The sequence below is a fragment of the Aquarana catesbeiana genome, linkage group LG08 (genome assembly GCF_042186555.1).
Source record: "Aquarana catesbeiana isolate 2022-GZ linkage group LG08, ASM4218655v1, whole genome shotgun sequence".
In the NCBI taxonomy this organism is placed as follows: domain Eukaryota; kingdom Metazoa; phylum Chordata; class Amphibia; order Anura; family Ranidae; genus Aquarana; species Aquarana catesbeiana.
This window is the reverse complement of record NC_133331.1, coordinates 282,481,823-282,499,545: the sequence shown is the minus strand read 5'-3', so window position 1 is coordinate 282,499,545 and position 17,723 is coordinate 282,481,823. Positions and strand designations below refer to the sequence as shown.

Here is a 17,723-nt window from a genome sequence, read left to right as displayed (position 1 = left end):
CACAATTGTCATTTAGAGTGTGACAGCGCTGAAAGCTGAAAATTGGCCTGGGCAGGGGGTGAAAGTGCCCGGTATTGAAGGGGTTAAAGAGGGGTGGGGAGATGTCCCTGATGGCGCAAGAAGTAAGCAGCCAAAAATGCAAAGGGCAAATGCAAATGTGGACAAAGTGCGAACCCTCGTACGCTCATGTGTGTTTTATCGATCAGAAGGGGATAGTGCACTATGAGTTCATAGAACATGGTAAAATGGTCAACATTGTTCCTTGGAAAAGGTTACGGGAAACTATTCAGAGGTATGACCGGAACTCTGGCCTGACAAGTGGATTCTCCACCATGGCAATGCTCCTGCACAAACAACTTTTTACAGTCTATTCTGGGAATTAAATTGTCACACCTCATTCAAACACTCTATAAAGGCATGGTTTAATGAGTTTAGTGTGAAGGAACTTATGTGTCTTGCAAAGAACCCTGACCCCAACCCCACCGAACACTTTTGGATGACTTGGAATGCCAATTGTGAGCCAGGTCTTCTTATCCAACATTAGACCCAATGTCACAAATGCTCATTTGGCTAATCAGGTGCAATGGGGAATCACCTCTTGTACACACCTATTGATGGAATTGTTCAACTCTTTTATACTCAGAGGCTTTCACCTACATCCTTACGTCACCAAGAACCCCCGGACAAAAGATAATTCCAATAGGAAAGGGGTTCTCAGGAGAACCCAGTGGTGAGATATCTGAAATTTAGTATGGAGGATCTCAAGTGGCCTGCTGATTGTGAGCCAGGTCTTCTCATCTAAGATCAGTACCTGATTTTTCCAATGCTCTTTTGGTTGAACGTGCACAAATTCCCACAGGCACACTACAAAATGTGTGGAAAGCTTCCTGGAAAAGTTGAGGCTGTGGTGTCTGTGGGTGCAGGCCGCCTCAATTGGGGATTCTTGGTACAGTAACTTTGTGTAGAGGCATCCAGGTTGGGGGTTATGACCTCTTGTACAAACCCACTGTACTATGTCTAGGTTTAGTGGAATTGTTCTACTCTTTTTGTTCAGAGCCTGCCATGCCCTACATCTGTATATCAAGAAGAAATCCCAGACCATACCAATATGAAAGGGGTTCTTAGAAGATCCCAGTAGTGAGATATCAGAAAGGTTACAAGCATAATGCACACTTCAAAGAGGAGCTACAGTCTCCTACTCAATAATTTAATGAACACATCCCCATGATGATCCTTAAAGATCACTGGATTTACTTTGGAGGCCCTGAAATGTCCAAATAGCACAACCCCCCCCCCCCCCCCCTCAAATGACCCCTTTTTGGAAAGTAGACACCCCAAGCTATTTGCTGATAGGCATGTTGAGTATTGTGCAGCTCTTGCTTCCAGCTTGGATGTCTACTTTACAAAAAGGGGTCATTTGGGGGGGGGGGGGGGGTTTGAACTGTCCTGGCATTTTATGCACAACATTTAGCAGCTTACATCACACATCACCCACTCTTCTAACCACTTGAAGACAAAGCCCTTTCTGACAATTTTTGTTTACATGAAAAAATATATATATATATATTTTTTTTTGCAAGAAAATTACTTTGAACCCCCAAACATTATATATATATTTTTTAAAGCAAAGACCCTACAGATTAAAATGGTGGGTGTTGCAATTTTGTTTTTTTCACACAGTATTTACGCATCGATTTTATCAAACGCAATTTTTTGGGAAAAAACACACTTTTTTAACTTTAATGCACTAAAACACTATATTGCCCAAATGTTTGATGAAATAAAAAAGATGATCGTATGCCGAGTACATGGATACCAAACACAACATGCTTTAAAGCGGCGACCAACTACATACATTTTTAAAAGCCTTCAAAAGCCTTACAGGTTACCACTTTAGATTTACAGAGGAGGTCTACTGCTAAAATTACTGCCCTCGATCTGACCTTTGCGGTGATACCTCACATGCATAGTGCAATTGCTGTTTACATATGATGCCAGACCAACGCTTGTGTTCGCCTTTGCGTGTGAGCATGGGGGGGACAGGGGTGCTTTTTTTTTGTATTATTTATTTTGCTTTCTTATTTTATTTTTAAACTGTTCTTTTCATTTTTTTTTAATAATTTTTATTATCTTATGGAATGTAAATATCCCCTATGATAGCAATAGGTAGTGACAGGTGCTCTTTTTGGAAAAAAATGGGGTCTATTAAGCCCTAGATCTCTACTCTGTAAAACATCTGACCACACCAACATTGGTTTAATAAATAGATTTCGCCGGATGTAAACAGCGCCATTGGGAAATTTGGAAAGCAAAGTCATGAAATGCTGGTAGCTTCCGGTTTCTTAGGCCTTAGAGATGATTGGTCTCTGATCAGCTCTATAGTCAGCTGGCGGAACCACCGGCTGCATTCTTGGGTTCCCTGTTGTGACAGGAGAGCCTGAGGAAACCATGAAAGAAGGTGTGTGTGTGTGGGGGGGGTTGGGGGGAAACGCTTGTAAAAGCAGTCTAGAGGCTAATTAGCCGCTAGGATTGCTTTTACATGAAAACCGACCACTGGCTGAAAAGAATGATAGGCATCATTCTGGTATAACCACTCAAAGTCCAGCAACATACCAGTATGTTGCTGGTCCTTGTTGGGCATACATTGTAATGTTCTTTTTTTCATGCAGCCTGTGGGCTGCATGAAAAAAAGATATTGATTGGTGGGTATGCCCAACATTAGAATACCGCCCTTCATCCACCCACTTCTAATGATGGGCATGCATGCACCATTTTTTTTTAAACTGTGGTAGTGAAATCACCTCCTACAGTGCTGGAGTCGCTGATTTACGCATCGTGGGAGCAAATGCTGTTGCTGTCAAGATAAATAAATCAGTGCTGCAGCTGAATGGCGTACCTGCTAAGCAAATGATGTTTAGCCATACCATACCTGCAAAGCAAATACAAGAAAACATAGTAAAAATAAAACATTTTTAACGCAATCTGTTTCTAAAAAATATATGCCGAAGAATGGGGGCAATCCGCCACCTAATGTTAGGGGCAAATCGCGCCTCCACCCCTGCCCCCATGCTTCGTCATATATGTTCTTTTTTTTAACTGTGATGGTGAAATCTAAATCTAATGTTAGGGGCAAATCGCCCTTCCACCCCTGCCACCACGCTTCGGCATATAAGCTCCTTTTTTTTAACTGTGATGGTGAAATCACCTTCTACAGCGCTGGAGTCACAGCTTTATGTATCGTGGGAGCAAACGCTGTCAAGATAAATAAATCAGTGCTGCAGCTGAATAGCGTACCTGAAAACAAAAAAAAAAGTTTAACAATAAAACACAATAAACAGTAGAGTATAAAAGAATTACATACCTGAAAAGCAAACATGATTAAACATAGTAACAATAAAACATTGCATTGTAGAATACGGTAAAAAAGAGCAGAACAATAGCGAGAGAATAGAGAGAGAACAATAAAACGACAACTATTTTTGTTTTTTTTTATTTTATATACGGTATATATATATATATGTGTGTATATATTTAACTTTTTTACACTTTTTTTTGTAACTGTAACGGTTCGGGTCTCTCAAAATGCAATGACATGCGATGACATCTTTGGAGACCCTGTGAAAGTGTGTCTTAGTCTGTGCAGTGCTGTACCCTACCTTAATACTCCACTCTAGTGTGTGGTAGTGTTCAAAAACATTCACCAATCCAAAGACCAGGATGGTCAGGACAGGAGGGACAATAATAGCGGGTGTCATGCCTATATCCGTGCTTTCTACAGACACATTTTCTTTGGAGGGTTCGTTGGGTAGGGGTACTCGGGAGGACATACGAAAAATGCCTCTCATGCAGCCGGTCTACTGCATTTGGATTGGGAAGTTGAGCCACAGCACTGTCTGGAAACAAAAGGGCTGTGATGATCTCTTTCTGGAATTTAAAGCGGAGTTGCACCCAAAAATGGAACTTCCGGTTTAAGGAAAGGTGACCCCCTGACATGCCACATTTGGCATGTAATTTTTTTTTTTTGGGGTGGGGGGAGCGGAAACCCTCTTTTTAAAGGGTTCCAGCTCCCACTTCCTCCCGGGGCACTGCAGCGCCGGAAGTCAGTTCCCCTCTCCCCCTCCCTCTCGGCAATCATCTGGGACACGTCACAGGTCCCAGAAGATTGCCAGGCCAGTCACAGCGTGGCTCGCGCATGCGCAGTGTGGCTTCACAGCCGAGCTCCCACAGTGACAATGCCGGTGTTCTGTTGAGAAGTGCCCCCCCTCAATAGTGCCCGCGCATGCGCAGGACGGAGCCGTACTTCAGCTGATTTACCGATCAGCTGGAGTGACGTGAGCAGGGCGCAAGCGCACATAGTAGGAGGCATCTCTTGATGGGAGATATTTCACGGCCACAATTGAAACCTATACAAACAGCGGGGGGGAGACCGTATTTCTCACATTGTGCCTCGCTGTTGCGGGGCGGTTTTACAGTGTGCTGATGGTCTGGTTTTGTCTGTGTTGCAGGACGGTTTTGCCTGTGTGAAAGGGCGGGTTGCAATACAGACAAAACCAGCTCTTCAACACAGCCACTAGCCGCCCTCCAGCAGCAGTGACGCACAATCTGATAACTACGGTCTCCTCACCGTTTGTATAGGTTTAAATTCTGAAAATATATGTGTCACTGGCGCAAAACCTATCCTATCAAAAATAGTGTAAGTGGTATTTATAGCTGCTGCATCCAAAAAATGTTTTTCAGAGAAAAATTAAATTAAAAGTGCTATGTGAGTGGATGCGCTGCTCCCATCTGTGCTCTCTATATTACCTGTGTATGTGCTATCTTAATAGCCTAATTTGGTTCACCATCCACCTAACAGGTTATATCTCATTTATACAATAATCATATGTTTGTATAATTCATCACATGTGAACAACAACTTAATCCAAATACTTTAAATCATATAAAAAGTCCAGTGACATATGTCACATAATGATAGACTCTTCTTCATATGTGTTGCAAATCATCCGTTATAATTGCCGTGGGCGGCGTGCTCTTGTGTGTGGTATCAGATTAAAGTGACTTAGTGCTTCACCACCACCTGTGAGATTTGCCACTCACCAGATTAATCTTTAAAACTGCACCTTTGGTTCATTAACAGGGATAATTAATGAACCAAAGGTGCAGTTTTAAAGATTAATCTGGTGAGTGGCAAATCTCACAGGTGGTGGTGAAGCACTAAGTCACTTTAATCTGATACCACACACAAGAGCACGCCGCCCACGGCAATTATAACGGATGATTTGCAACACATATGAAGAAGAGTCTATCATTATGTGACATATGTCACTGGACTTTTTATATGATTTAAAGTATTTGGATTAAGTTGTTGTTCACATGTGATGAATTATACAAACATATGATTATTGTATAAATGAGATATAACCTGTTAGGTGGATGGTGAACCAAATTAGGCTATTAAGATAGCACATACACAGGTAATATAGAGAGCACAGATGGGAGCAGCGCATCCACTCACATAGCACTTTTAGGTTTAAATTCTGCCTGTGAAATGATATCTCCCATCCAGAGATACCTCCTATGATGTGCGCCCTGGTTAGATCAGCCCAGCTGATCGGCAAATGAGCCGTTGTGCTGTTCCGTGCGGCGCATGCGCAGTACATACCGGGCACTTCTCGACAGAACACCGGCGCGGCAGAGAGGAGGGGGAGGGGAGCGGGGCTACGTTCCCCCGCATCGCTGGACCGCGGGACAGGTAAGTGTCCAATTATTAAAAGTCAGCAGCTGCAGTATTTGTAGCTGCTGACTTTAATTTTTTTTTTTTGGAACTGCGCTTTAAGGAAGGATCCAGTTCGTGCTGAAGCATTGCATAACACACAAGCATTCAGCAGAGCCAACTGGAATAAGTATACAGACACTTTTTTGTACCAGCGTCTGACCTTACGGGCAATTAGGTACATCGCCAACAACTGGTCGTTGAGGTCTACCCCTCCCATATTAAGGTTATATGGACACAGAGTGGTTTCTCCACAATACCAGTCGCCGTAGGAATTTGGACCGTTGTGTCTGTGTGAAGGGAGAACATTATTACACTTCAAGCAGGCTCTCTACCCCAGCCAAAGACGGGAATCTACAAGCCGCTGGGGTAAGCCCCGGCGATTAGATCGCACAGTGCCACATGCGCCAATTCCATGATCAAACAAGTGACTAAAAAGTGGCACTCTTGTGTAATAATTGTCCACATATAAGTGGTACCCCTTTCCGAATAAGGGTGACACCAAGTCCCACACTATCTTGCCAGCGCTTCCTATGTAGTCAGGGCAGTTTGTCGGCTCTACGTGACTATCTTTTCCCTCGTAAACCATAAAACTACATGTATAGCCTGTGGCCCTGTCACAGAGCTTATACATCTCGTTGCGGGAGTAATAAAGGGCCCCCCAACAGAAGTAAAGGGCCACAGGATATATATAATTTCGTTTTATAGTTGGCCTCCCTACTTTTGTCCCTGTCCCCCATGTGCCCCCCCCCCCCCCAAATATGAAAGCTGGAGACGCCAGACGCCACTGCTTGTGAAAAGTAAAGGTTTTATTTTATTCATTCTTGTAGCCCCCCCCATTGTGTGCCAAATAAATTGAAGGTAATGAGATCTTTCCTGGCCCTACAACAGCTCCAGGATTGGTGAAAGGAAAATCTGTTACCTTCTGTGCTCTTAGCCATCAATATCATAACAATCATGTATAAACCCCTTGCCGCCGAGCGTACGCAGATATGCGTCCTCGGCTTTAGGGGGTTATACCGGGATGATGCCCGCAGCTGCCGGCATCATCCTGGTACCGTTTTTTAGAGCAGGCAATCGGCTATCCAGGGATAACAACCATGGATGTCCCCCCCTCCCGCCACCTTCTTACGATCTTACCAGGCTTCCCGACCCACCGGCGGCTAGAGAGAGCCTGGTACGAAGCCGGAAACGGCTCCATTCCAGTCTTCTCATTGTAAACACAGAAGTGACGTCACGTCACTTCCTGTTTACTCGGCTGCCAATGGCGCCAGTTTTTAAAAAATATACAGTATTCAGAATCGGCGAAAAAACAGCGATCTGAATACTTTGAAGTGCAAAGGAGGGATTGGAGGTCTTTTAGATCCCTCCATAAAGAGTACCTGTCACCACCTATTACTGTCACAGGGGATGTTTACATTCCTTGTGACAGCAATAAAAGTAATCAAAATAAAAAAAACCAAATGTAAAAATAAATAAATGAAATAATTTTTAAAAAATGTAAGCGCCCCCGTAAGCTCGCGTAGCAAAGAAAACGCATACGGAAGTCGCGCCCGCATATGTAAACGGTGTTCAAATCACATGTGAGATATCACCGCGATCATTAGAGCAAGAGCAATAATTCTAGCTGTAGACCTCCTCTATAACTCTAACCTGGTAACTGTTATTTTTCTTTTTTAAATGTCGTCTATTGAGATTTTTAGGTACCACAGTTTGTCGCCATTCCACGAGTGTGCGCAATTTTATAGAGTGACATGTTTGGTATCTATTTAGTCGGGATAACATCATCTTTCACATTATACAAATAAAAATGGGCTAACTTTACTGTTTCGTTTTTTAAACATTCATGAAAATGTCTTTTCCCCCAAAAAAGTTGTGTTTTAAAGACTGCTGCACAAATACCATGTGACATAAAATTTTGCAACAATCACCATTTTATTCTCTGCTAAAAAAATATACATGTTATGGGGGTCGTAAGTAATTTTCTAGCAAAAAAACACAGATTTTAACTTGTAAACACCAAATGTCAGAAATGGGCTTAGTCGTGAAAGGGTTAAAATCGGCAACATCTATTCCAGTTAGTACTGAGCTCCATGTATTTCTCCCCAGAGTCATCTACAGATCCAAACTGTTCTTTTCATCATGAAATATTGACTTTTAGGTTCAGTTCCAGCATTAAAGATTATCCTCTCTGTCATCTCCAAAAATCGGTCACATCATTCTAATTGCTGGCCAAACACTATGAAATCGGATGGTAGACATTATCTGAGATCTACCAGCAACTGCAGGCGTGATTTAGTTCTTAGGTGACATACATTTGGTAAACGTAACGAGGATCGAACTTTCTTGCTGAAAATTCTTTATAACTACATGAGAAATATCTAGAAATTATGTTCAGTGTTGTCACTCATCAGCCCTTTGCTGTATGAGAAGGTAGGTGGTCCTGAATGATTGTGGAAAAAGCGGAATAATAGACATAACGTATGTTCAGCTAAACACAGCATGACCTTTCACATATTTTAAGATTCAAAGAAGTTATAACCGCACGCGAAATCTAGAAAGCCCTTTGTATGAGAAGGTAGGTGGCCCTGAGAAGGACCTTTGTGTAGATGAAGTGGGTAGGTGTCTATGAGGGTTTATCCTCCGAATCCGTAGAGAGTGCGCCCCTGGCGTTTGAGAGCATAGACGACATCCATGGCGGTGACGGTCTTCCTCTTGGCGTGCTCGGTGTAGGTGACGGCATCGCGGATGACATTCTCCAGGAAAACCTTCAGCACTCCGCGGGTCTCCTCATAGATGAGTCCGGAGATGCGCTTGACACCCCCTCTGCGGGCCAAACGTCGGATGGCTGGTTTGGTGATGCCCTGGATGTTGTCCCGGAGCACCTTCCTGTGCCGCTTGGCGCCTCCTTTCCCCAGACCCTTCCCTCCTTTACCGCGGCCAGACATCTCCGAGAGCTTCAATATTCAGAACGAACAGTAAAGAAACCGCACACAGACTCCTCCTTATATACAGCCTGAGCGGACCTGATGGAAACCTTCCTGGGAAAGAGGCGGAGTCACACCCATACATTACAATAAAATAGAGAATTCAATTCCTTTATAAGGCTCATAAATATTCTGTTGTATTCAGATACATTAATGCAACAGCAATACATGTCCAGGAGATGAATTTATTCCTTCTTCTCAATTATTTTGTATTTATACTTGGAGATTACACAGAGAACATGGATCTTTAACACTTCATAAGAGAAACACAATCAGCAGTTTCAAATATTCATATTAATGTCATATTTATAAAACGTTATATTGGAAAGGAAACAAAGAAACACATTTTTTATGACATCTCCCCTTCCTGGGTGTAATGCTGTAGCGGACCTGATGGGAGACATGAGAAGGGGCGGGGTCTAGTCATTTATTTTATTTCAGAGAATGTCATTTATTTAGAAGCTTTTCAATATTTTGCTGAATGGAAACTGTTGTGATCCATCAGAAGCGCGATATTTTCTTTATTGATTCATAGAACATATTTTTTTGGCATGTCATGATTATTACCTATTTCTACCAAGAATGCAATTATTTATTAACATTCCCTCTAAATACTGTATAATAATAATTCCCGATTGTTATATAGGAAGAACAAATGATGTGCATCTGCTGTATTTATAAATTATTTATCAAAGGGAGGGAGAGAGAGAAATTATATATACATATATATTTAAATATATACCTAAACAAATATATATATATATATATATATATATATATATATATATATATAATTTATTTGTTTCTTTTTTTTCCAGTTCGTTACATATCCTATGCATATGTGATAATAGAACGTGTAATACTTTATTTCTCGTCATCATAAAAAAAGGTAGAGATCTATGAAAGAAGTCATCTATCATGTTCTGTATGTATGTAGCAGTGGGGGGATTCTGCATTATGAGGACTTGGAATAAAAGAGAACATATAGAAATGTTTTACATTATTCAATAATCTTCAGATTCAATTTCTATTCATTCCGGACTCGTCACCCATTCATTGCGAAAACAGAATTTTGTGCATTTTTAAGGCTTTTTAGAGTCTGCAATTTTCAGATACATAGCAGAACAAAACATTGCAACAGAAATAAATCTTCGGAAGGCAGATGTTCTTCCTTTACTACGGTTTTTTTAATCTTCCTCGGAAAATAACACCGAAAACGTTAATCTGTCACATCACAACAGAGAACACAATCACCAGTTACTATTGTTAATAACAATTTCATATTTTGGCATTCAATAATCTGCAGAGAATTTAATTTACGTTGTAACTAGAAATTAGAAAATTGATTACAATGTTTCTAAGGGGGGACCGATCTGAAATTAAACAATTGTTTTACTGATTAATTGTAGAATATATTTCTACCAGTCCTTTCACATTTTTTAAGCTAGTTTCATTATGGGGGAAATCTGTAACTGCTACAAGTCTGAAAGAGGGAACATTAATTGCCGGCCAGTTCCACGATCATATACAGATCTGATGATGGAATGTGTATTACTTTATTTCCCAATCTTTATAGAAAGGCAGAGATCTGAGAGAAATCATCTATCATGTTCTGTATGTAGCAGTGTGGGGGTGGGGGGGGGGGGTCTGCATTCCGAGGACTTGGAATAAAAGAGAACATATGGAAATGTTTTACTTTATTCAATAATCTTCAGAATCCATTTCTATTCATTCCGGACTAATCAATGAAAATAAAGCATTGATGATATTTCTCGGATAAATGTCTCATCTGATGATCTCAGTGTTGGATTTGGCGGTATAATAAGGCTGATTATTTCTCTGTGACGTTCTTCACCAATTCAGGCGGCAAGTTTGAAATCTGAGCCAATCAGAGCTGCGGGCGTTACTTTTGTCAGCCAGTAATGTCTTTCTTATAAGGAATTTAAATTGTGTTCTAAGATCTGAAGAGTCCGTAGTAAAATAAAACCCCAAAACAATGTAAAATGTCAATGCATTTATTACTTTTAAACCGCCTGGAGTCAAAATGACCGTTGATTAATGTTCCCCGGAAGAAGGGAGATTTAATATCATTCAATTACAATTCTGGAGGGAATTTTGAAATAGATCAATTAAGCCAATCACGGTTCTGATTTTTTATTTACCCGGAGATTATGAAGGTGGTGATGAGATCCGTGTTCCTTTTCAGTTGGGAGGATGTTTGGTATTTAATAATTAAATGATTTCTGATCGTTAGAAGAGATTGAGTAGAAGCAAATGATGGGAGGACTAATAAAGAGGAGTCCCTGTAAAGAGATCACATCAAATCTTTAGAAGGCTATATTTACATTTCCCAACAATGGTTAGGAAATGTTCTCACAGCTCACCTGTGTTAGAAGTGTGAATGAAGGTTTGCGGTTTATATCTATACAACAAGGTTATACTTATAGTAGAACATACACAATGAGGTGTGTGTGGGCTCTTTGTAGAGAGATGTGGGTGGCTCTGAGAAGAGCCTTTGTGTTGTAAATGAATGGATTTGGGACTAGAAAGGAGTTGTTGGGATTACTTGGATTTGGCGGCGGCCTTGTGGCTCTCGGTCTTCTTGGGCAGCAGCACGGCCTGGATGTTGGGCAGGACTCCTCCCTGGGCGATGGTGACGCCGCCCAGCAGCTTGTTGAGCTCCTCGTCGTTGCGGACGGCCAGCTGGAGGTGTCGGGGGATGATGCGGGTCTTCTTGTTGTCGCGGGCGGCGTTGCCGGCCAGCTCGAGGATCTCAGCCGTCAGATACTCGAGGACGGCGGCCAGATAGACGGGAGCTCCGGCCCCGACCCGCTCGGCATAGTTCCCCTTCCTGAGCAGACGGTGAACACGACCGACTGGGAACTGCAGACCAGCCCGGGATGATCGGGTCTTGGCCTTAGCCCGAACCTTGCCTCCTTGTTTTCCGCGGCCAGACATTGTGAAAGTTCTGTGTCGTTACTCTGAAAAAGATAACCAAATTCGGGCGCCTCCTTGTATTTATACCGTCAATGCTCTGACGTCACACACTGTGATTGGCTACTTTTTAAGCCCGCCAATAGTGCTCTGAATGGTTTCTACACCAATCAGTAAACTAGGAAGAAAAGCATTCCGCTCCTCCCCCATCACATGACTGAATTCTCCAATAGAAGAGTGAGGAGGGAGGAGACTTATTTGCATAGGACGCCTATAAAATCAGCACATGAGGGCGGCTCCAGCACACATCGGAGTTGATCTGATTCATCCTGATCATGCCTGAACCAGCCTAGTCCGCCCCGGCGCCCAAGAAGGGCTCCAAGAAAGCCGTGACCAAGAGCCAGAAGAAGGACGGCAAGAAGCGGAGGAAGAGCAGGAAGGAGAGTTATGCCATCTACGTGTACAAGGTGCTCAAGCAGGTCCACCCCGACACTGGCATCTCGTCCAAGGCCATGGGCATCATGAACTCCTTCGTCAATGACATCTTCGAGCGCATCGCCGGCGAATCTTCCCGCCTGGCTCATTACAACAAGCGCCGCACCATCACCTCCCGGGAGATCCAGACCGCCGTCCGCCTCCTCCTGCCCGGAGAGCTGGCCAAGCACGCCGTCTCCGAGGGCACCAAGGCCGTCACCAAGTACACCAGCGCCAAGTAATCCCCCATAATCATCATCATCCCAACACAAGACACAAAGGCTCTTCTAAGAGCCACCCACCATTTCCATCAATGAGCTCTCATCACATTTTATCTTTAACACAAGTGAAGAATTAACAGATTATGAAAGATCATTTTGTACAATCTGATGGGGAGTTGTACATTTGTGGATGAATTAGAATAAATCCATCCGAATACCAGCTAGTCTTCCAGATTCCCTTTATTGAGAAATTCCAGGAGACTTTTTTTTTTTCCCCACTTAGACCCGTCCTGTAGAATGGATATCCGGAGGATCTAATTTATAGATGAATATTGTGCTAGTGGGGACAAACCATTCAATCTCATTGTATGTCTTCTCCGTATAAAAGGCATGCATTTTGTCACCACTAGGTGTCAGTGTTGCTCCTCGTAGAATACATGAGAGATTTTCCCCGTACATTGAAAGCGGATTTGTATGTATAGAAGGATTACACATATATAATATCTTTATTACGTCATTTTTAACCGACACGTTTGTTTTATGAATGATCTTGGATTCTTCACAAATCGCGATAATGTCTGGAGACACATATACAGGGGGTCATTTTGTGATATAGCATCTATTTTCTTTATGGGAGTCCAAAGATAATAAATATATACATAAAATCATCTACTCACCTTAGATCGGGGGGAAGAGACGGATTAGATCATCAGCTGGACATACATTGTCTTTCCTGGTCTGTATCTCTCCCTCTCTATTTTGTGTGTATATTATACTATATATATATATATGGTGAATTTAAGTTGCCTCAGATTACATTACAACAGATTAGAAAGTGAAGGTTACACATTGTAATGCAGATTATCATACATCCCTCAGATCCTGGGGGTTATCTCTGTTTGTGTCATCTAATTTACTGAAATATGGGCAAAAATAATCCAATCTCAATGTTTCTGATTATTACACTGATAAGGAGTCTCTAATCTTTGAATATAAAAATATTTCTTTAGATTGTAAACTCCGTGAGCAGGACGCTCGTATTCATTTTGTATTGAACTGTATAGAGATTGTACTGTCACCCTTGTATTGTAAAGAGCTGTTTAAACTCTTAGCACTATATACATTTTGTCAAATAATAATATTTTATGTAGTACACCAGCACCAAATAAATCCCCAACACCCCCCATCATCCAAACAAGACACAAATGCTCTTCATAAGACCCTCTCATATGCTCCATATCAGAGCTGTCATTCTCCTTCTAATGGTGACATGATATCATGAGAATTATAGTTCAAATCATGTTTCTGCAACATTTTCTGACAAATAAAACCCAATTCATGTAAATGTATCGGATTGATTTATACAATCTAGATGTCGCCCTGTGTCCATTCCCTCAAATCCCCCGGTAGGAGTTGGCGGCACACCGATTATAATGTAGATCCAGCAATAGGAGTTCAATGATCTAATGCTGATCCACATGGAACATCTAGAAGTAATGATCGCACCGATCCCAGATGTGTCCGGAGCAGGGAGGACAATGCTGGGGGGACACGATTCATTGTCTGCTCAGCGATCTGTCCCTCCATGTTAGTACAGAATTGTACTGGATGGAACAAGCTGTACAAGTCACCTTTCTACTTGTTATTTACTAAAGAACGGAATAATCCGATCAGTGAGATCGGAGGAGGATTTTCTGTCATCTCATTTACTGTATTATGGAGACGAGCATTCCAATGTCAGAGCTCCTAATTCTTACACCGAGAAGAGTCTCTAATCTTTGATTATAAAAATATGTATGAATAATATTTTCTCTTTTTGGTAATATGGAGATCTTGTATGATGTGGAGGAACTCCCCTCCCCCATCCCACCCAAAGAAGGTAACTCTACTAACACAGATAACGGGCAGATCTTGGCGGGCATTTTAAAAATGGCGCTTTTTTAAAAGTAAACCAATCATGAAAAGGGGTGTGAGTTAGTTGTCCAATCAGAAGGCAGTGATGTGTATAAATGGACGCCGCACAGCCCGTGTTCTCACACTTGTGTTTCGTCTGGAGATTGGAAGCATCGATCAGCCATGGCAAGAACCAAGCAGACCGCTCGTAAGTCCACCGGAGGGAAAGCTCCCCGCAAGCAGCTGGCCACCAAAGCCGCCCGCAAGAGCGCCCCGGCCACCGGCGGAGTCAAGAAGCCTCACCGCTACAGGCCCGGCACCGTGGCTCTCCGAGAGATCCGCCGCTACCAGAAATCCACCGAGCTGCTCATCCGCAAGCTGCCCTTCCAGCGCCTCGTCCGAGAGATCGCCCAGGACTTCAAGACCGACCTGCGCTTCCAGAGCTCCGCCGTCATGGCTCTGCAGGAAGCCTCCGAGGCTTATCTCGTAGGACTCTTCGAGGACACCAACCTCTGCGCCATCCATGCCAAGAGGGTCACCATCATGCCCAAAGACATCCAGCTGGCACGCCGCATCCGCGGAGAGAGGGCCTAATACACCCCGACCAACATCCTCATCACCCCCCACACAATACAAAGGCTCTTCTCAGAGCCACCACATCCTCCTCACAAAGAGCTCCATACTATCTCATCACCACTACATCATACAAATACTCCTCACCACATCTCTACACCCCCCATCACACCGCACTCACATCTCTAACATTTCTAAGATGATTACAAAGTAACAATTCACACTTCTCTAGAAAGGAGATCTTTTCTCGTGCCGATCTCTTCCCACCACAATACAATATATAGGAGAGGAGAACAAGACACCTTCCTAGAAAGATTCTCTTCATATCTCTAGACTTCCCTCATCATTACCAGGAGATCGGGAAAGAAAACCTGTTCAAGAGAAATACAAAGTCATCTCCTCCCCTCCTGTACACAGATCCCGGGATCACCTCTTTCTCAGCTCCGGTGTAGAAATCCTACAACTGACTAGTAAGAAATCTCACACTCACTATTCATTCTTCTGTATGAAGACGAGATTTCCTCTCCCCGATCTATCACAGGAATCTCTCCTCTGCTATTCTACAACTTTCTCCAATCTTCTCTCTCACACACACACACCGATCACATTGTTACATCTCCCCCGGGAGATCCCACACACTGTGCGGAATTGTCGGGGACCTCCAGGTATACTATCTGCACATGACAGATGTGTGTGGGGTGGGGCCCCTGAAAAGATCATTTATAGCAGGAGGGATTTCCGATCTACAGGATCTCTAGTAATGATTTGTGGGATTTATTATAAAATGTAATCTGAGATTCCCTGTAAGGGATAAATGTACAATGTATGTGGCTGTGGCTCTGTTAGGAGGAGGTGGGTGTAGGTAGGTAGGTGTAGCTCTGTTAGGAGGAGGTGGGTGTAGGTAGGTAGGCATAGCTCTGTTAGGAGGAGGTAGGTGGCTCTGAGAAGAGCCTTTGGGGGGTGGAGATGAAGGAGTTCTCCGGCTACTGCCGCCTTCCTTTATTTCTTCTTCGGAGCGGCCTTCTTGGGCTTGGCTGCTGTCTTGGGTTTAGCCGCCTTCTTAGCCGGACTCTTGGCGGCTTTTTTCGGCTTGGCTGCAGCTTTGGGCTTCTTGGGGCTCTTTGTCGCCTTCTTGGCGGGAGAAGCTGCAGCCTTTGCCGGTTTCTTGGCGGCCTTCTTGGGGCTCTTGGCTGCTTTGCTGGGGACTTTCTTCTTGGGGGACTTGGCTGGCTTCTTGGCGGCCGCAGGTTTCTTGGGCTTGGCCGCAGCCGATGGCTTCTTCTTGGTGACTTTCTTGGCCTTGTCGCCCTCTTGCTGCTTCTTGTTGATCTTGAAGGATCCGGAGGCTCCATGTCCTTTGACCTGGACGAGGCTCCCCTTAGTCACCAGCGCCCTGATGGCGATCTTGAGGCGGCTGTTGTTCTTGTCCACATCGTATCCTCCGGCGGCCAGGAGCTTCTTGAGGGCGGCCAGGGAGACCCCGCTGCGCTCCTTGGAAGCGGCCACGGCTGTGACGATGAGGTCGGACACGCTGGGACCGGACGGCTTCTTGCTGCCTTTCTTGGCTCCTCCGGCTGCCGCCTTCTTAGTCGCCGCCTTCTTGGCGGCGGGCTCCGCTGGAGGAGCGGCGGATGGGGCGATCTCAGTCTCCGTCATGATTCTCAACGAGGTTTTGATCATAGATCAATCTCGTGTCTGTGTGGTGCTCTGGTATATATAATGCACTTCTATTGGTTAATATAGAACTTGCCTTCTGCACTGCTATTGGTCACATGTTAGACACGCCCACTGTCTGTCACTCCAGTGTTGGGGAATCTTCTCTCTCTTGTTGTGTTTCCCTGATAGAGAGAAAAACGATTTGTATCTAATATATGACAATGTACGATCTTCATCGGGGACCCGATCTGCTCACTTGACTGTCACTTACCGATCTGTCACTTACCGCTCTCATGATCTGCTCAGGAGGCTGAACACAGAGGCTGCAAACACATCCATCCTCCTGAGTGTGTGTCCCATTCTTCCTTCTACCTGCTTTTCTACACACATTCTCATCAGAACACAATCTTCTCACATCTCCCACTACAATCATCTTCACATTAAATGAGTGAAGAGTGAAGATCAGGAAACATTTCCCTCTAATACAGAACTCTGCTCATCTATAGCTGAGTAGAAGGAGCCTGGAACAAAAACATCAGCCGGAGACCTGAGATCCTTGTGTGATGTGATGGGGGAGATTGTTAGAGATACAAAGGTGTCATCTGATGAGGACATGTCATATTTCATGTACTATTTATCATTCTTTCCTCATTATGACAACTGTATGTTTGTAGCCACTGCACACAGCAGACTAGTAAATCGTTTATTCTGGTGGTGATGTATCATTATTTCATCATGATAAATATATTGTCATTCAAATACTCTAAGTTTATTGCCACATTTTACCACACAGCTATCTATATAGTCTACTCAGAAAATATACTGTATAAAGAAAAATAAAAATTATCTATCTATCTATCTATCTATCTATCTATCTATCTATCTATCTATCTATCTATCTATCTATCTATCTATCTATATATTTTTTTTAACCAAGGAGAGAATCCGTCAACATTATTTTTTCGGACATGTTAGAATGATCAGCAACAAGAACATTGTGTTATGAGGAGAATGGACTCTTCACTGTCATAGAATAGAATTCCATATTTTCACCCACAAATAATATGAAGAGGATTAGCAGCCCCGATGTCACATTTGGATTAAAATTTGATCTCCCGGCCCCGCTTTTAGAAAGCTCCCTGTATGATAATATAAACGATCTTATTGGCTGACACAGGAACGACAAGAGGCTGTGATTGACTGATCGGAATA

At 43.2% G+C, this 17,723-nt stretch overlaps 2 protein-coding genes across 2 annotated transcripts; one reads left to right on the top strand and one right to left on the bottom strand.

Annotated features, from left to right (window-relative positions):
• Positions 1 to 14,444: 14,444 nt before the first annotated feature.
• On the top strand, positions 14,445 to 14,900 carry LOC141104650 (histone H3). The gene has a single exon (XM_073594315.1). It carries the CDS (start codon positions 14,466 to 14,468, stop codon positions 14,874 to 14,876), a length of 411 nt encoding a protein of 136 aa, XP_073450416.1. The 5' UTR covers positions 14,445 to 14,465; the 3' UTR covers positions 14,877 to 14,900.
• A 912-nt stretch (positions 14,901 to 15,812) lies between these two features.
• Positions 15,813 to 16,511, bottom strand: LOC141104643 (uncharacterized). The gene has a single exon (XM_073594305.1). The coding sequence runs from the start codon at positions 16,509 to 16,511 to the stop codon at positions 15,855 to 15,857; it is 657 nt and encodes a 218-aa protein (XP_073450406.1). The 3' UTR covers positions 15,813 to 15,854.
• Positions 16,512 to 17,723: the final 1,212 nt, after the last annotated feature.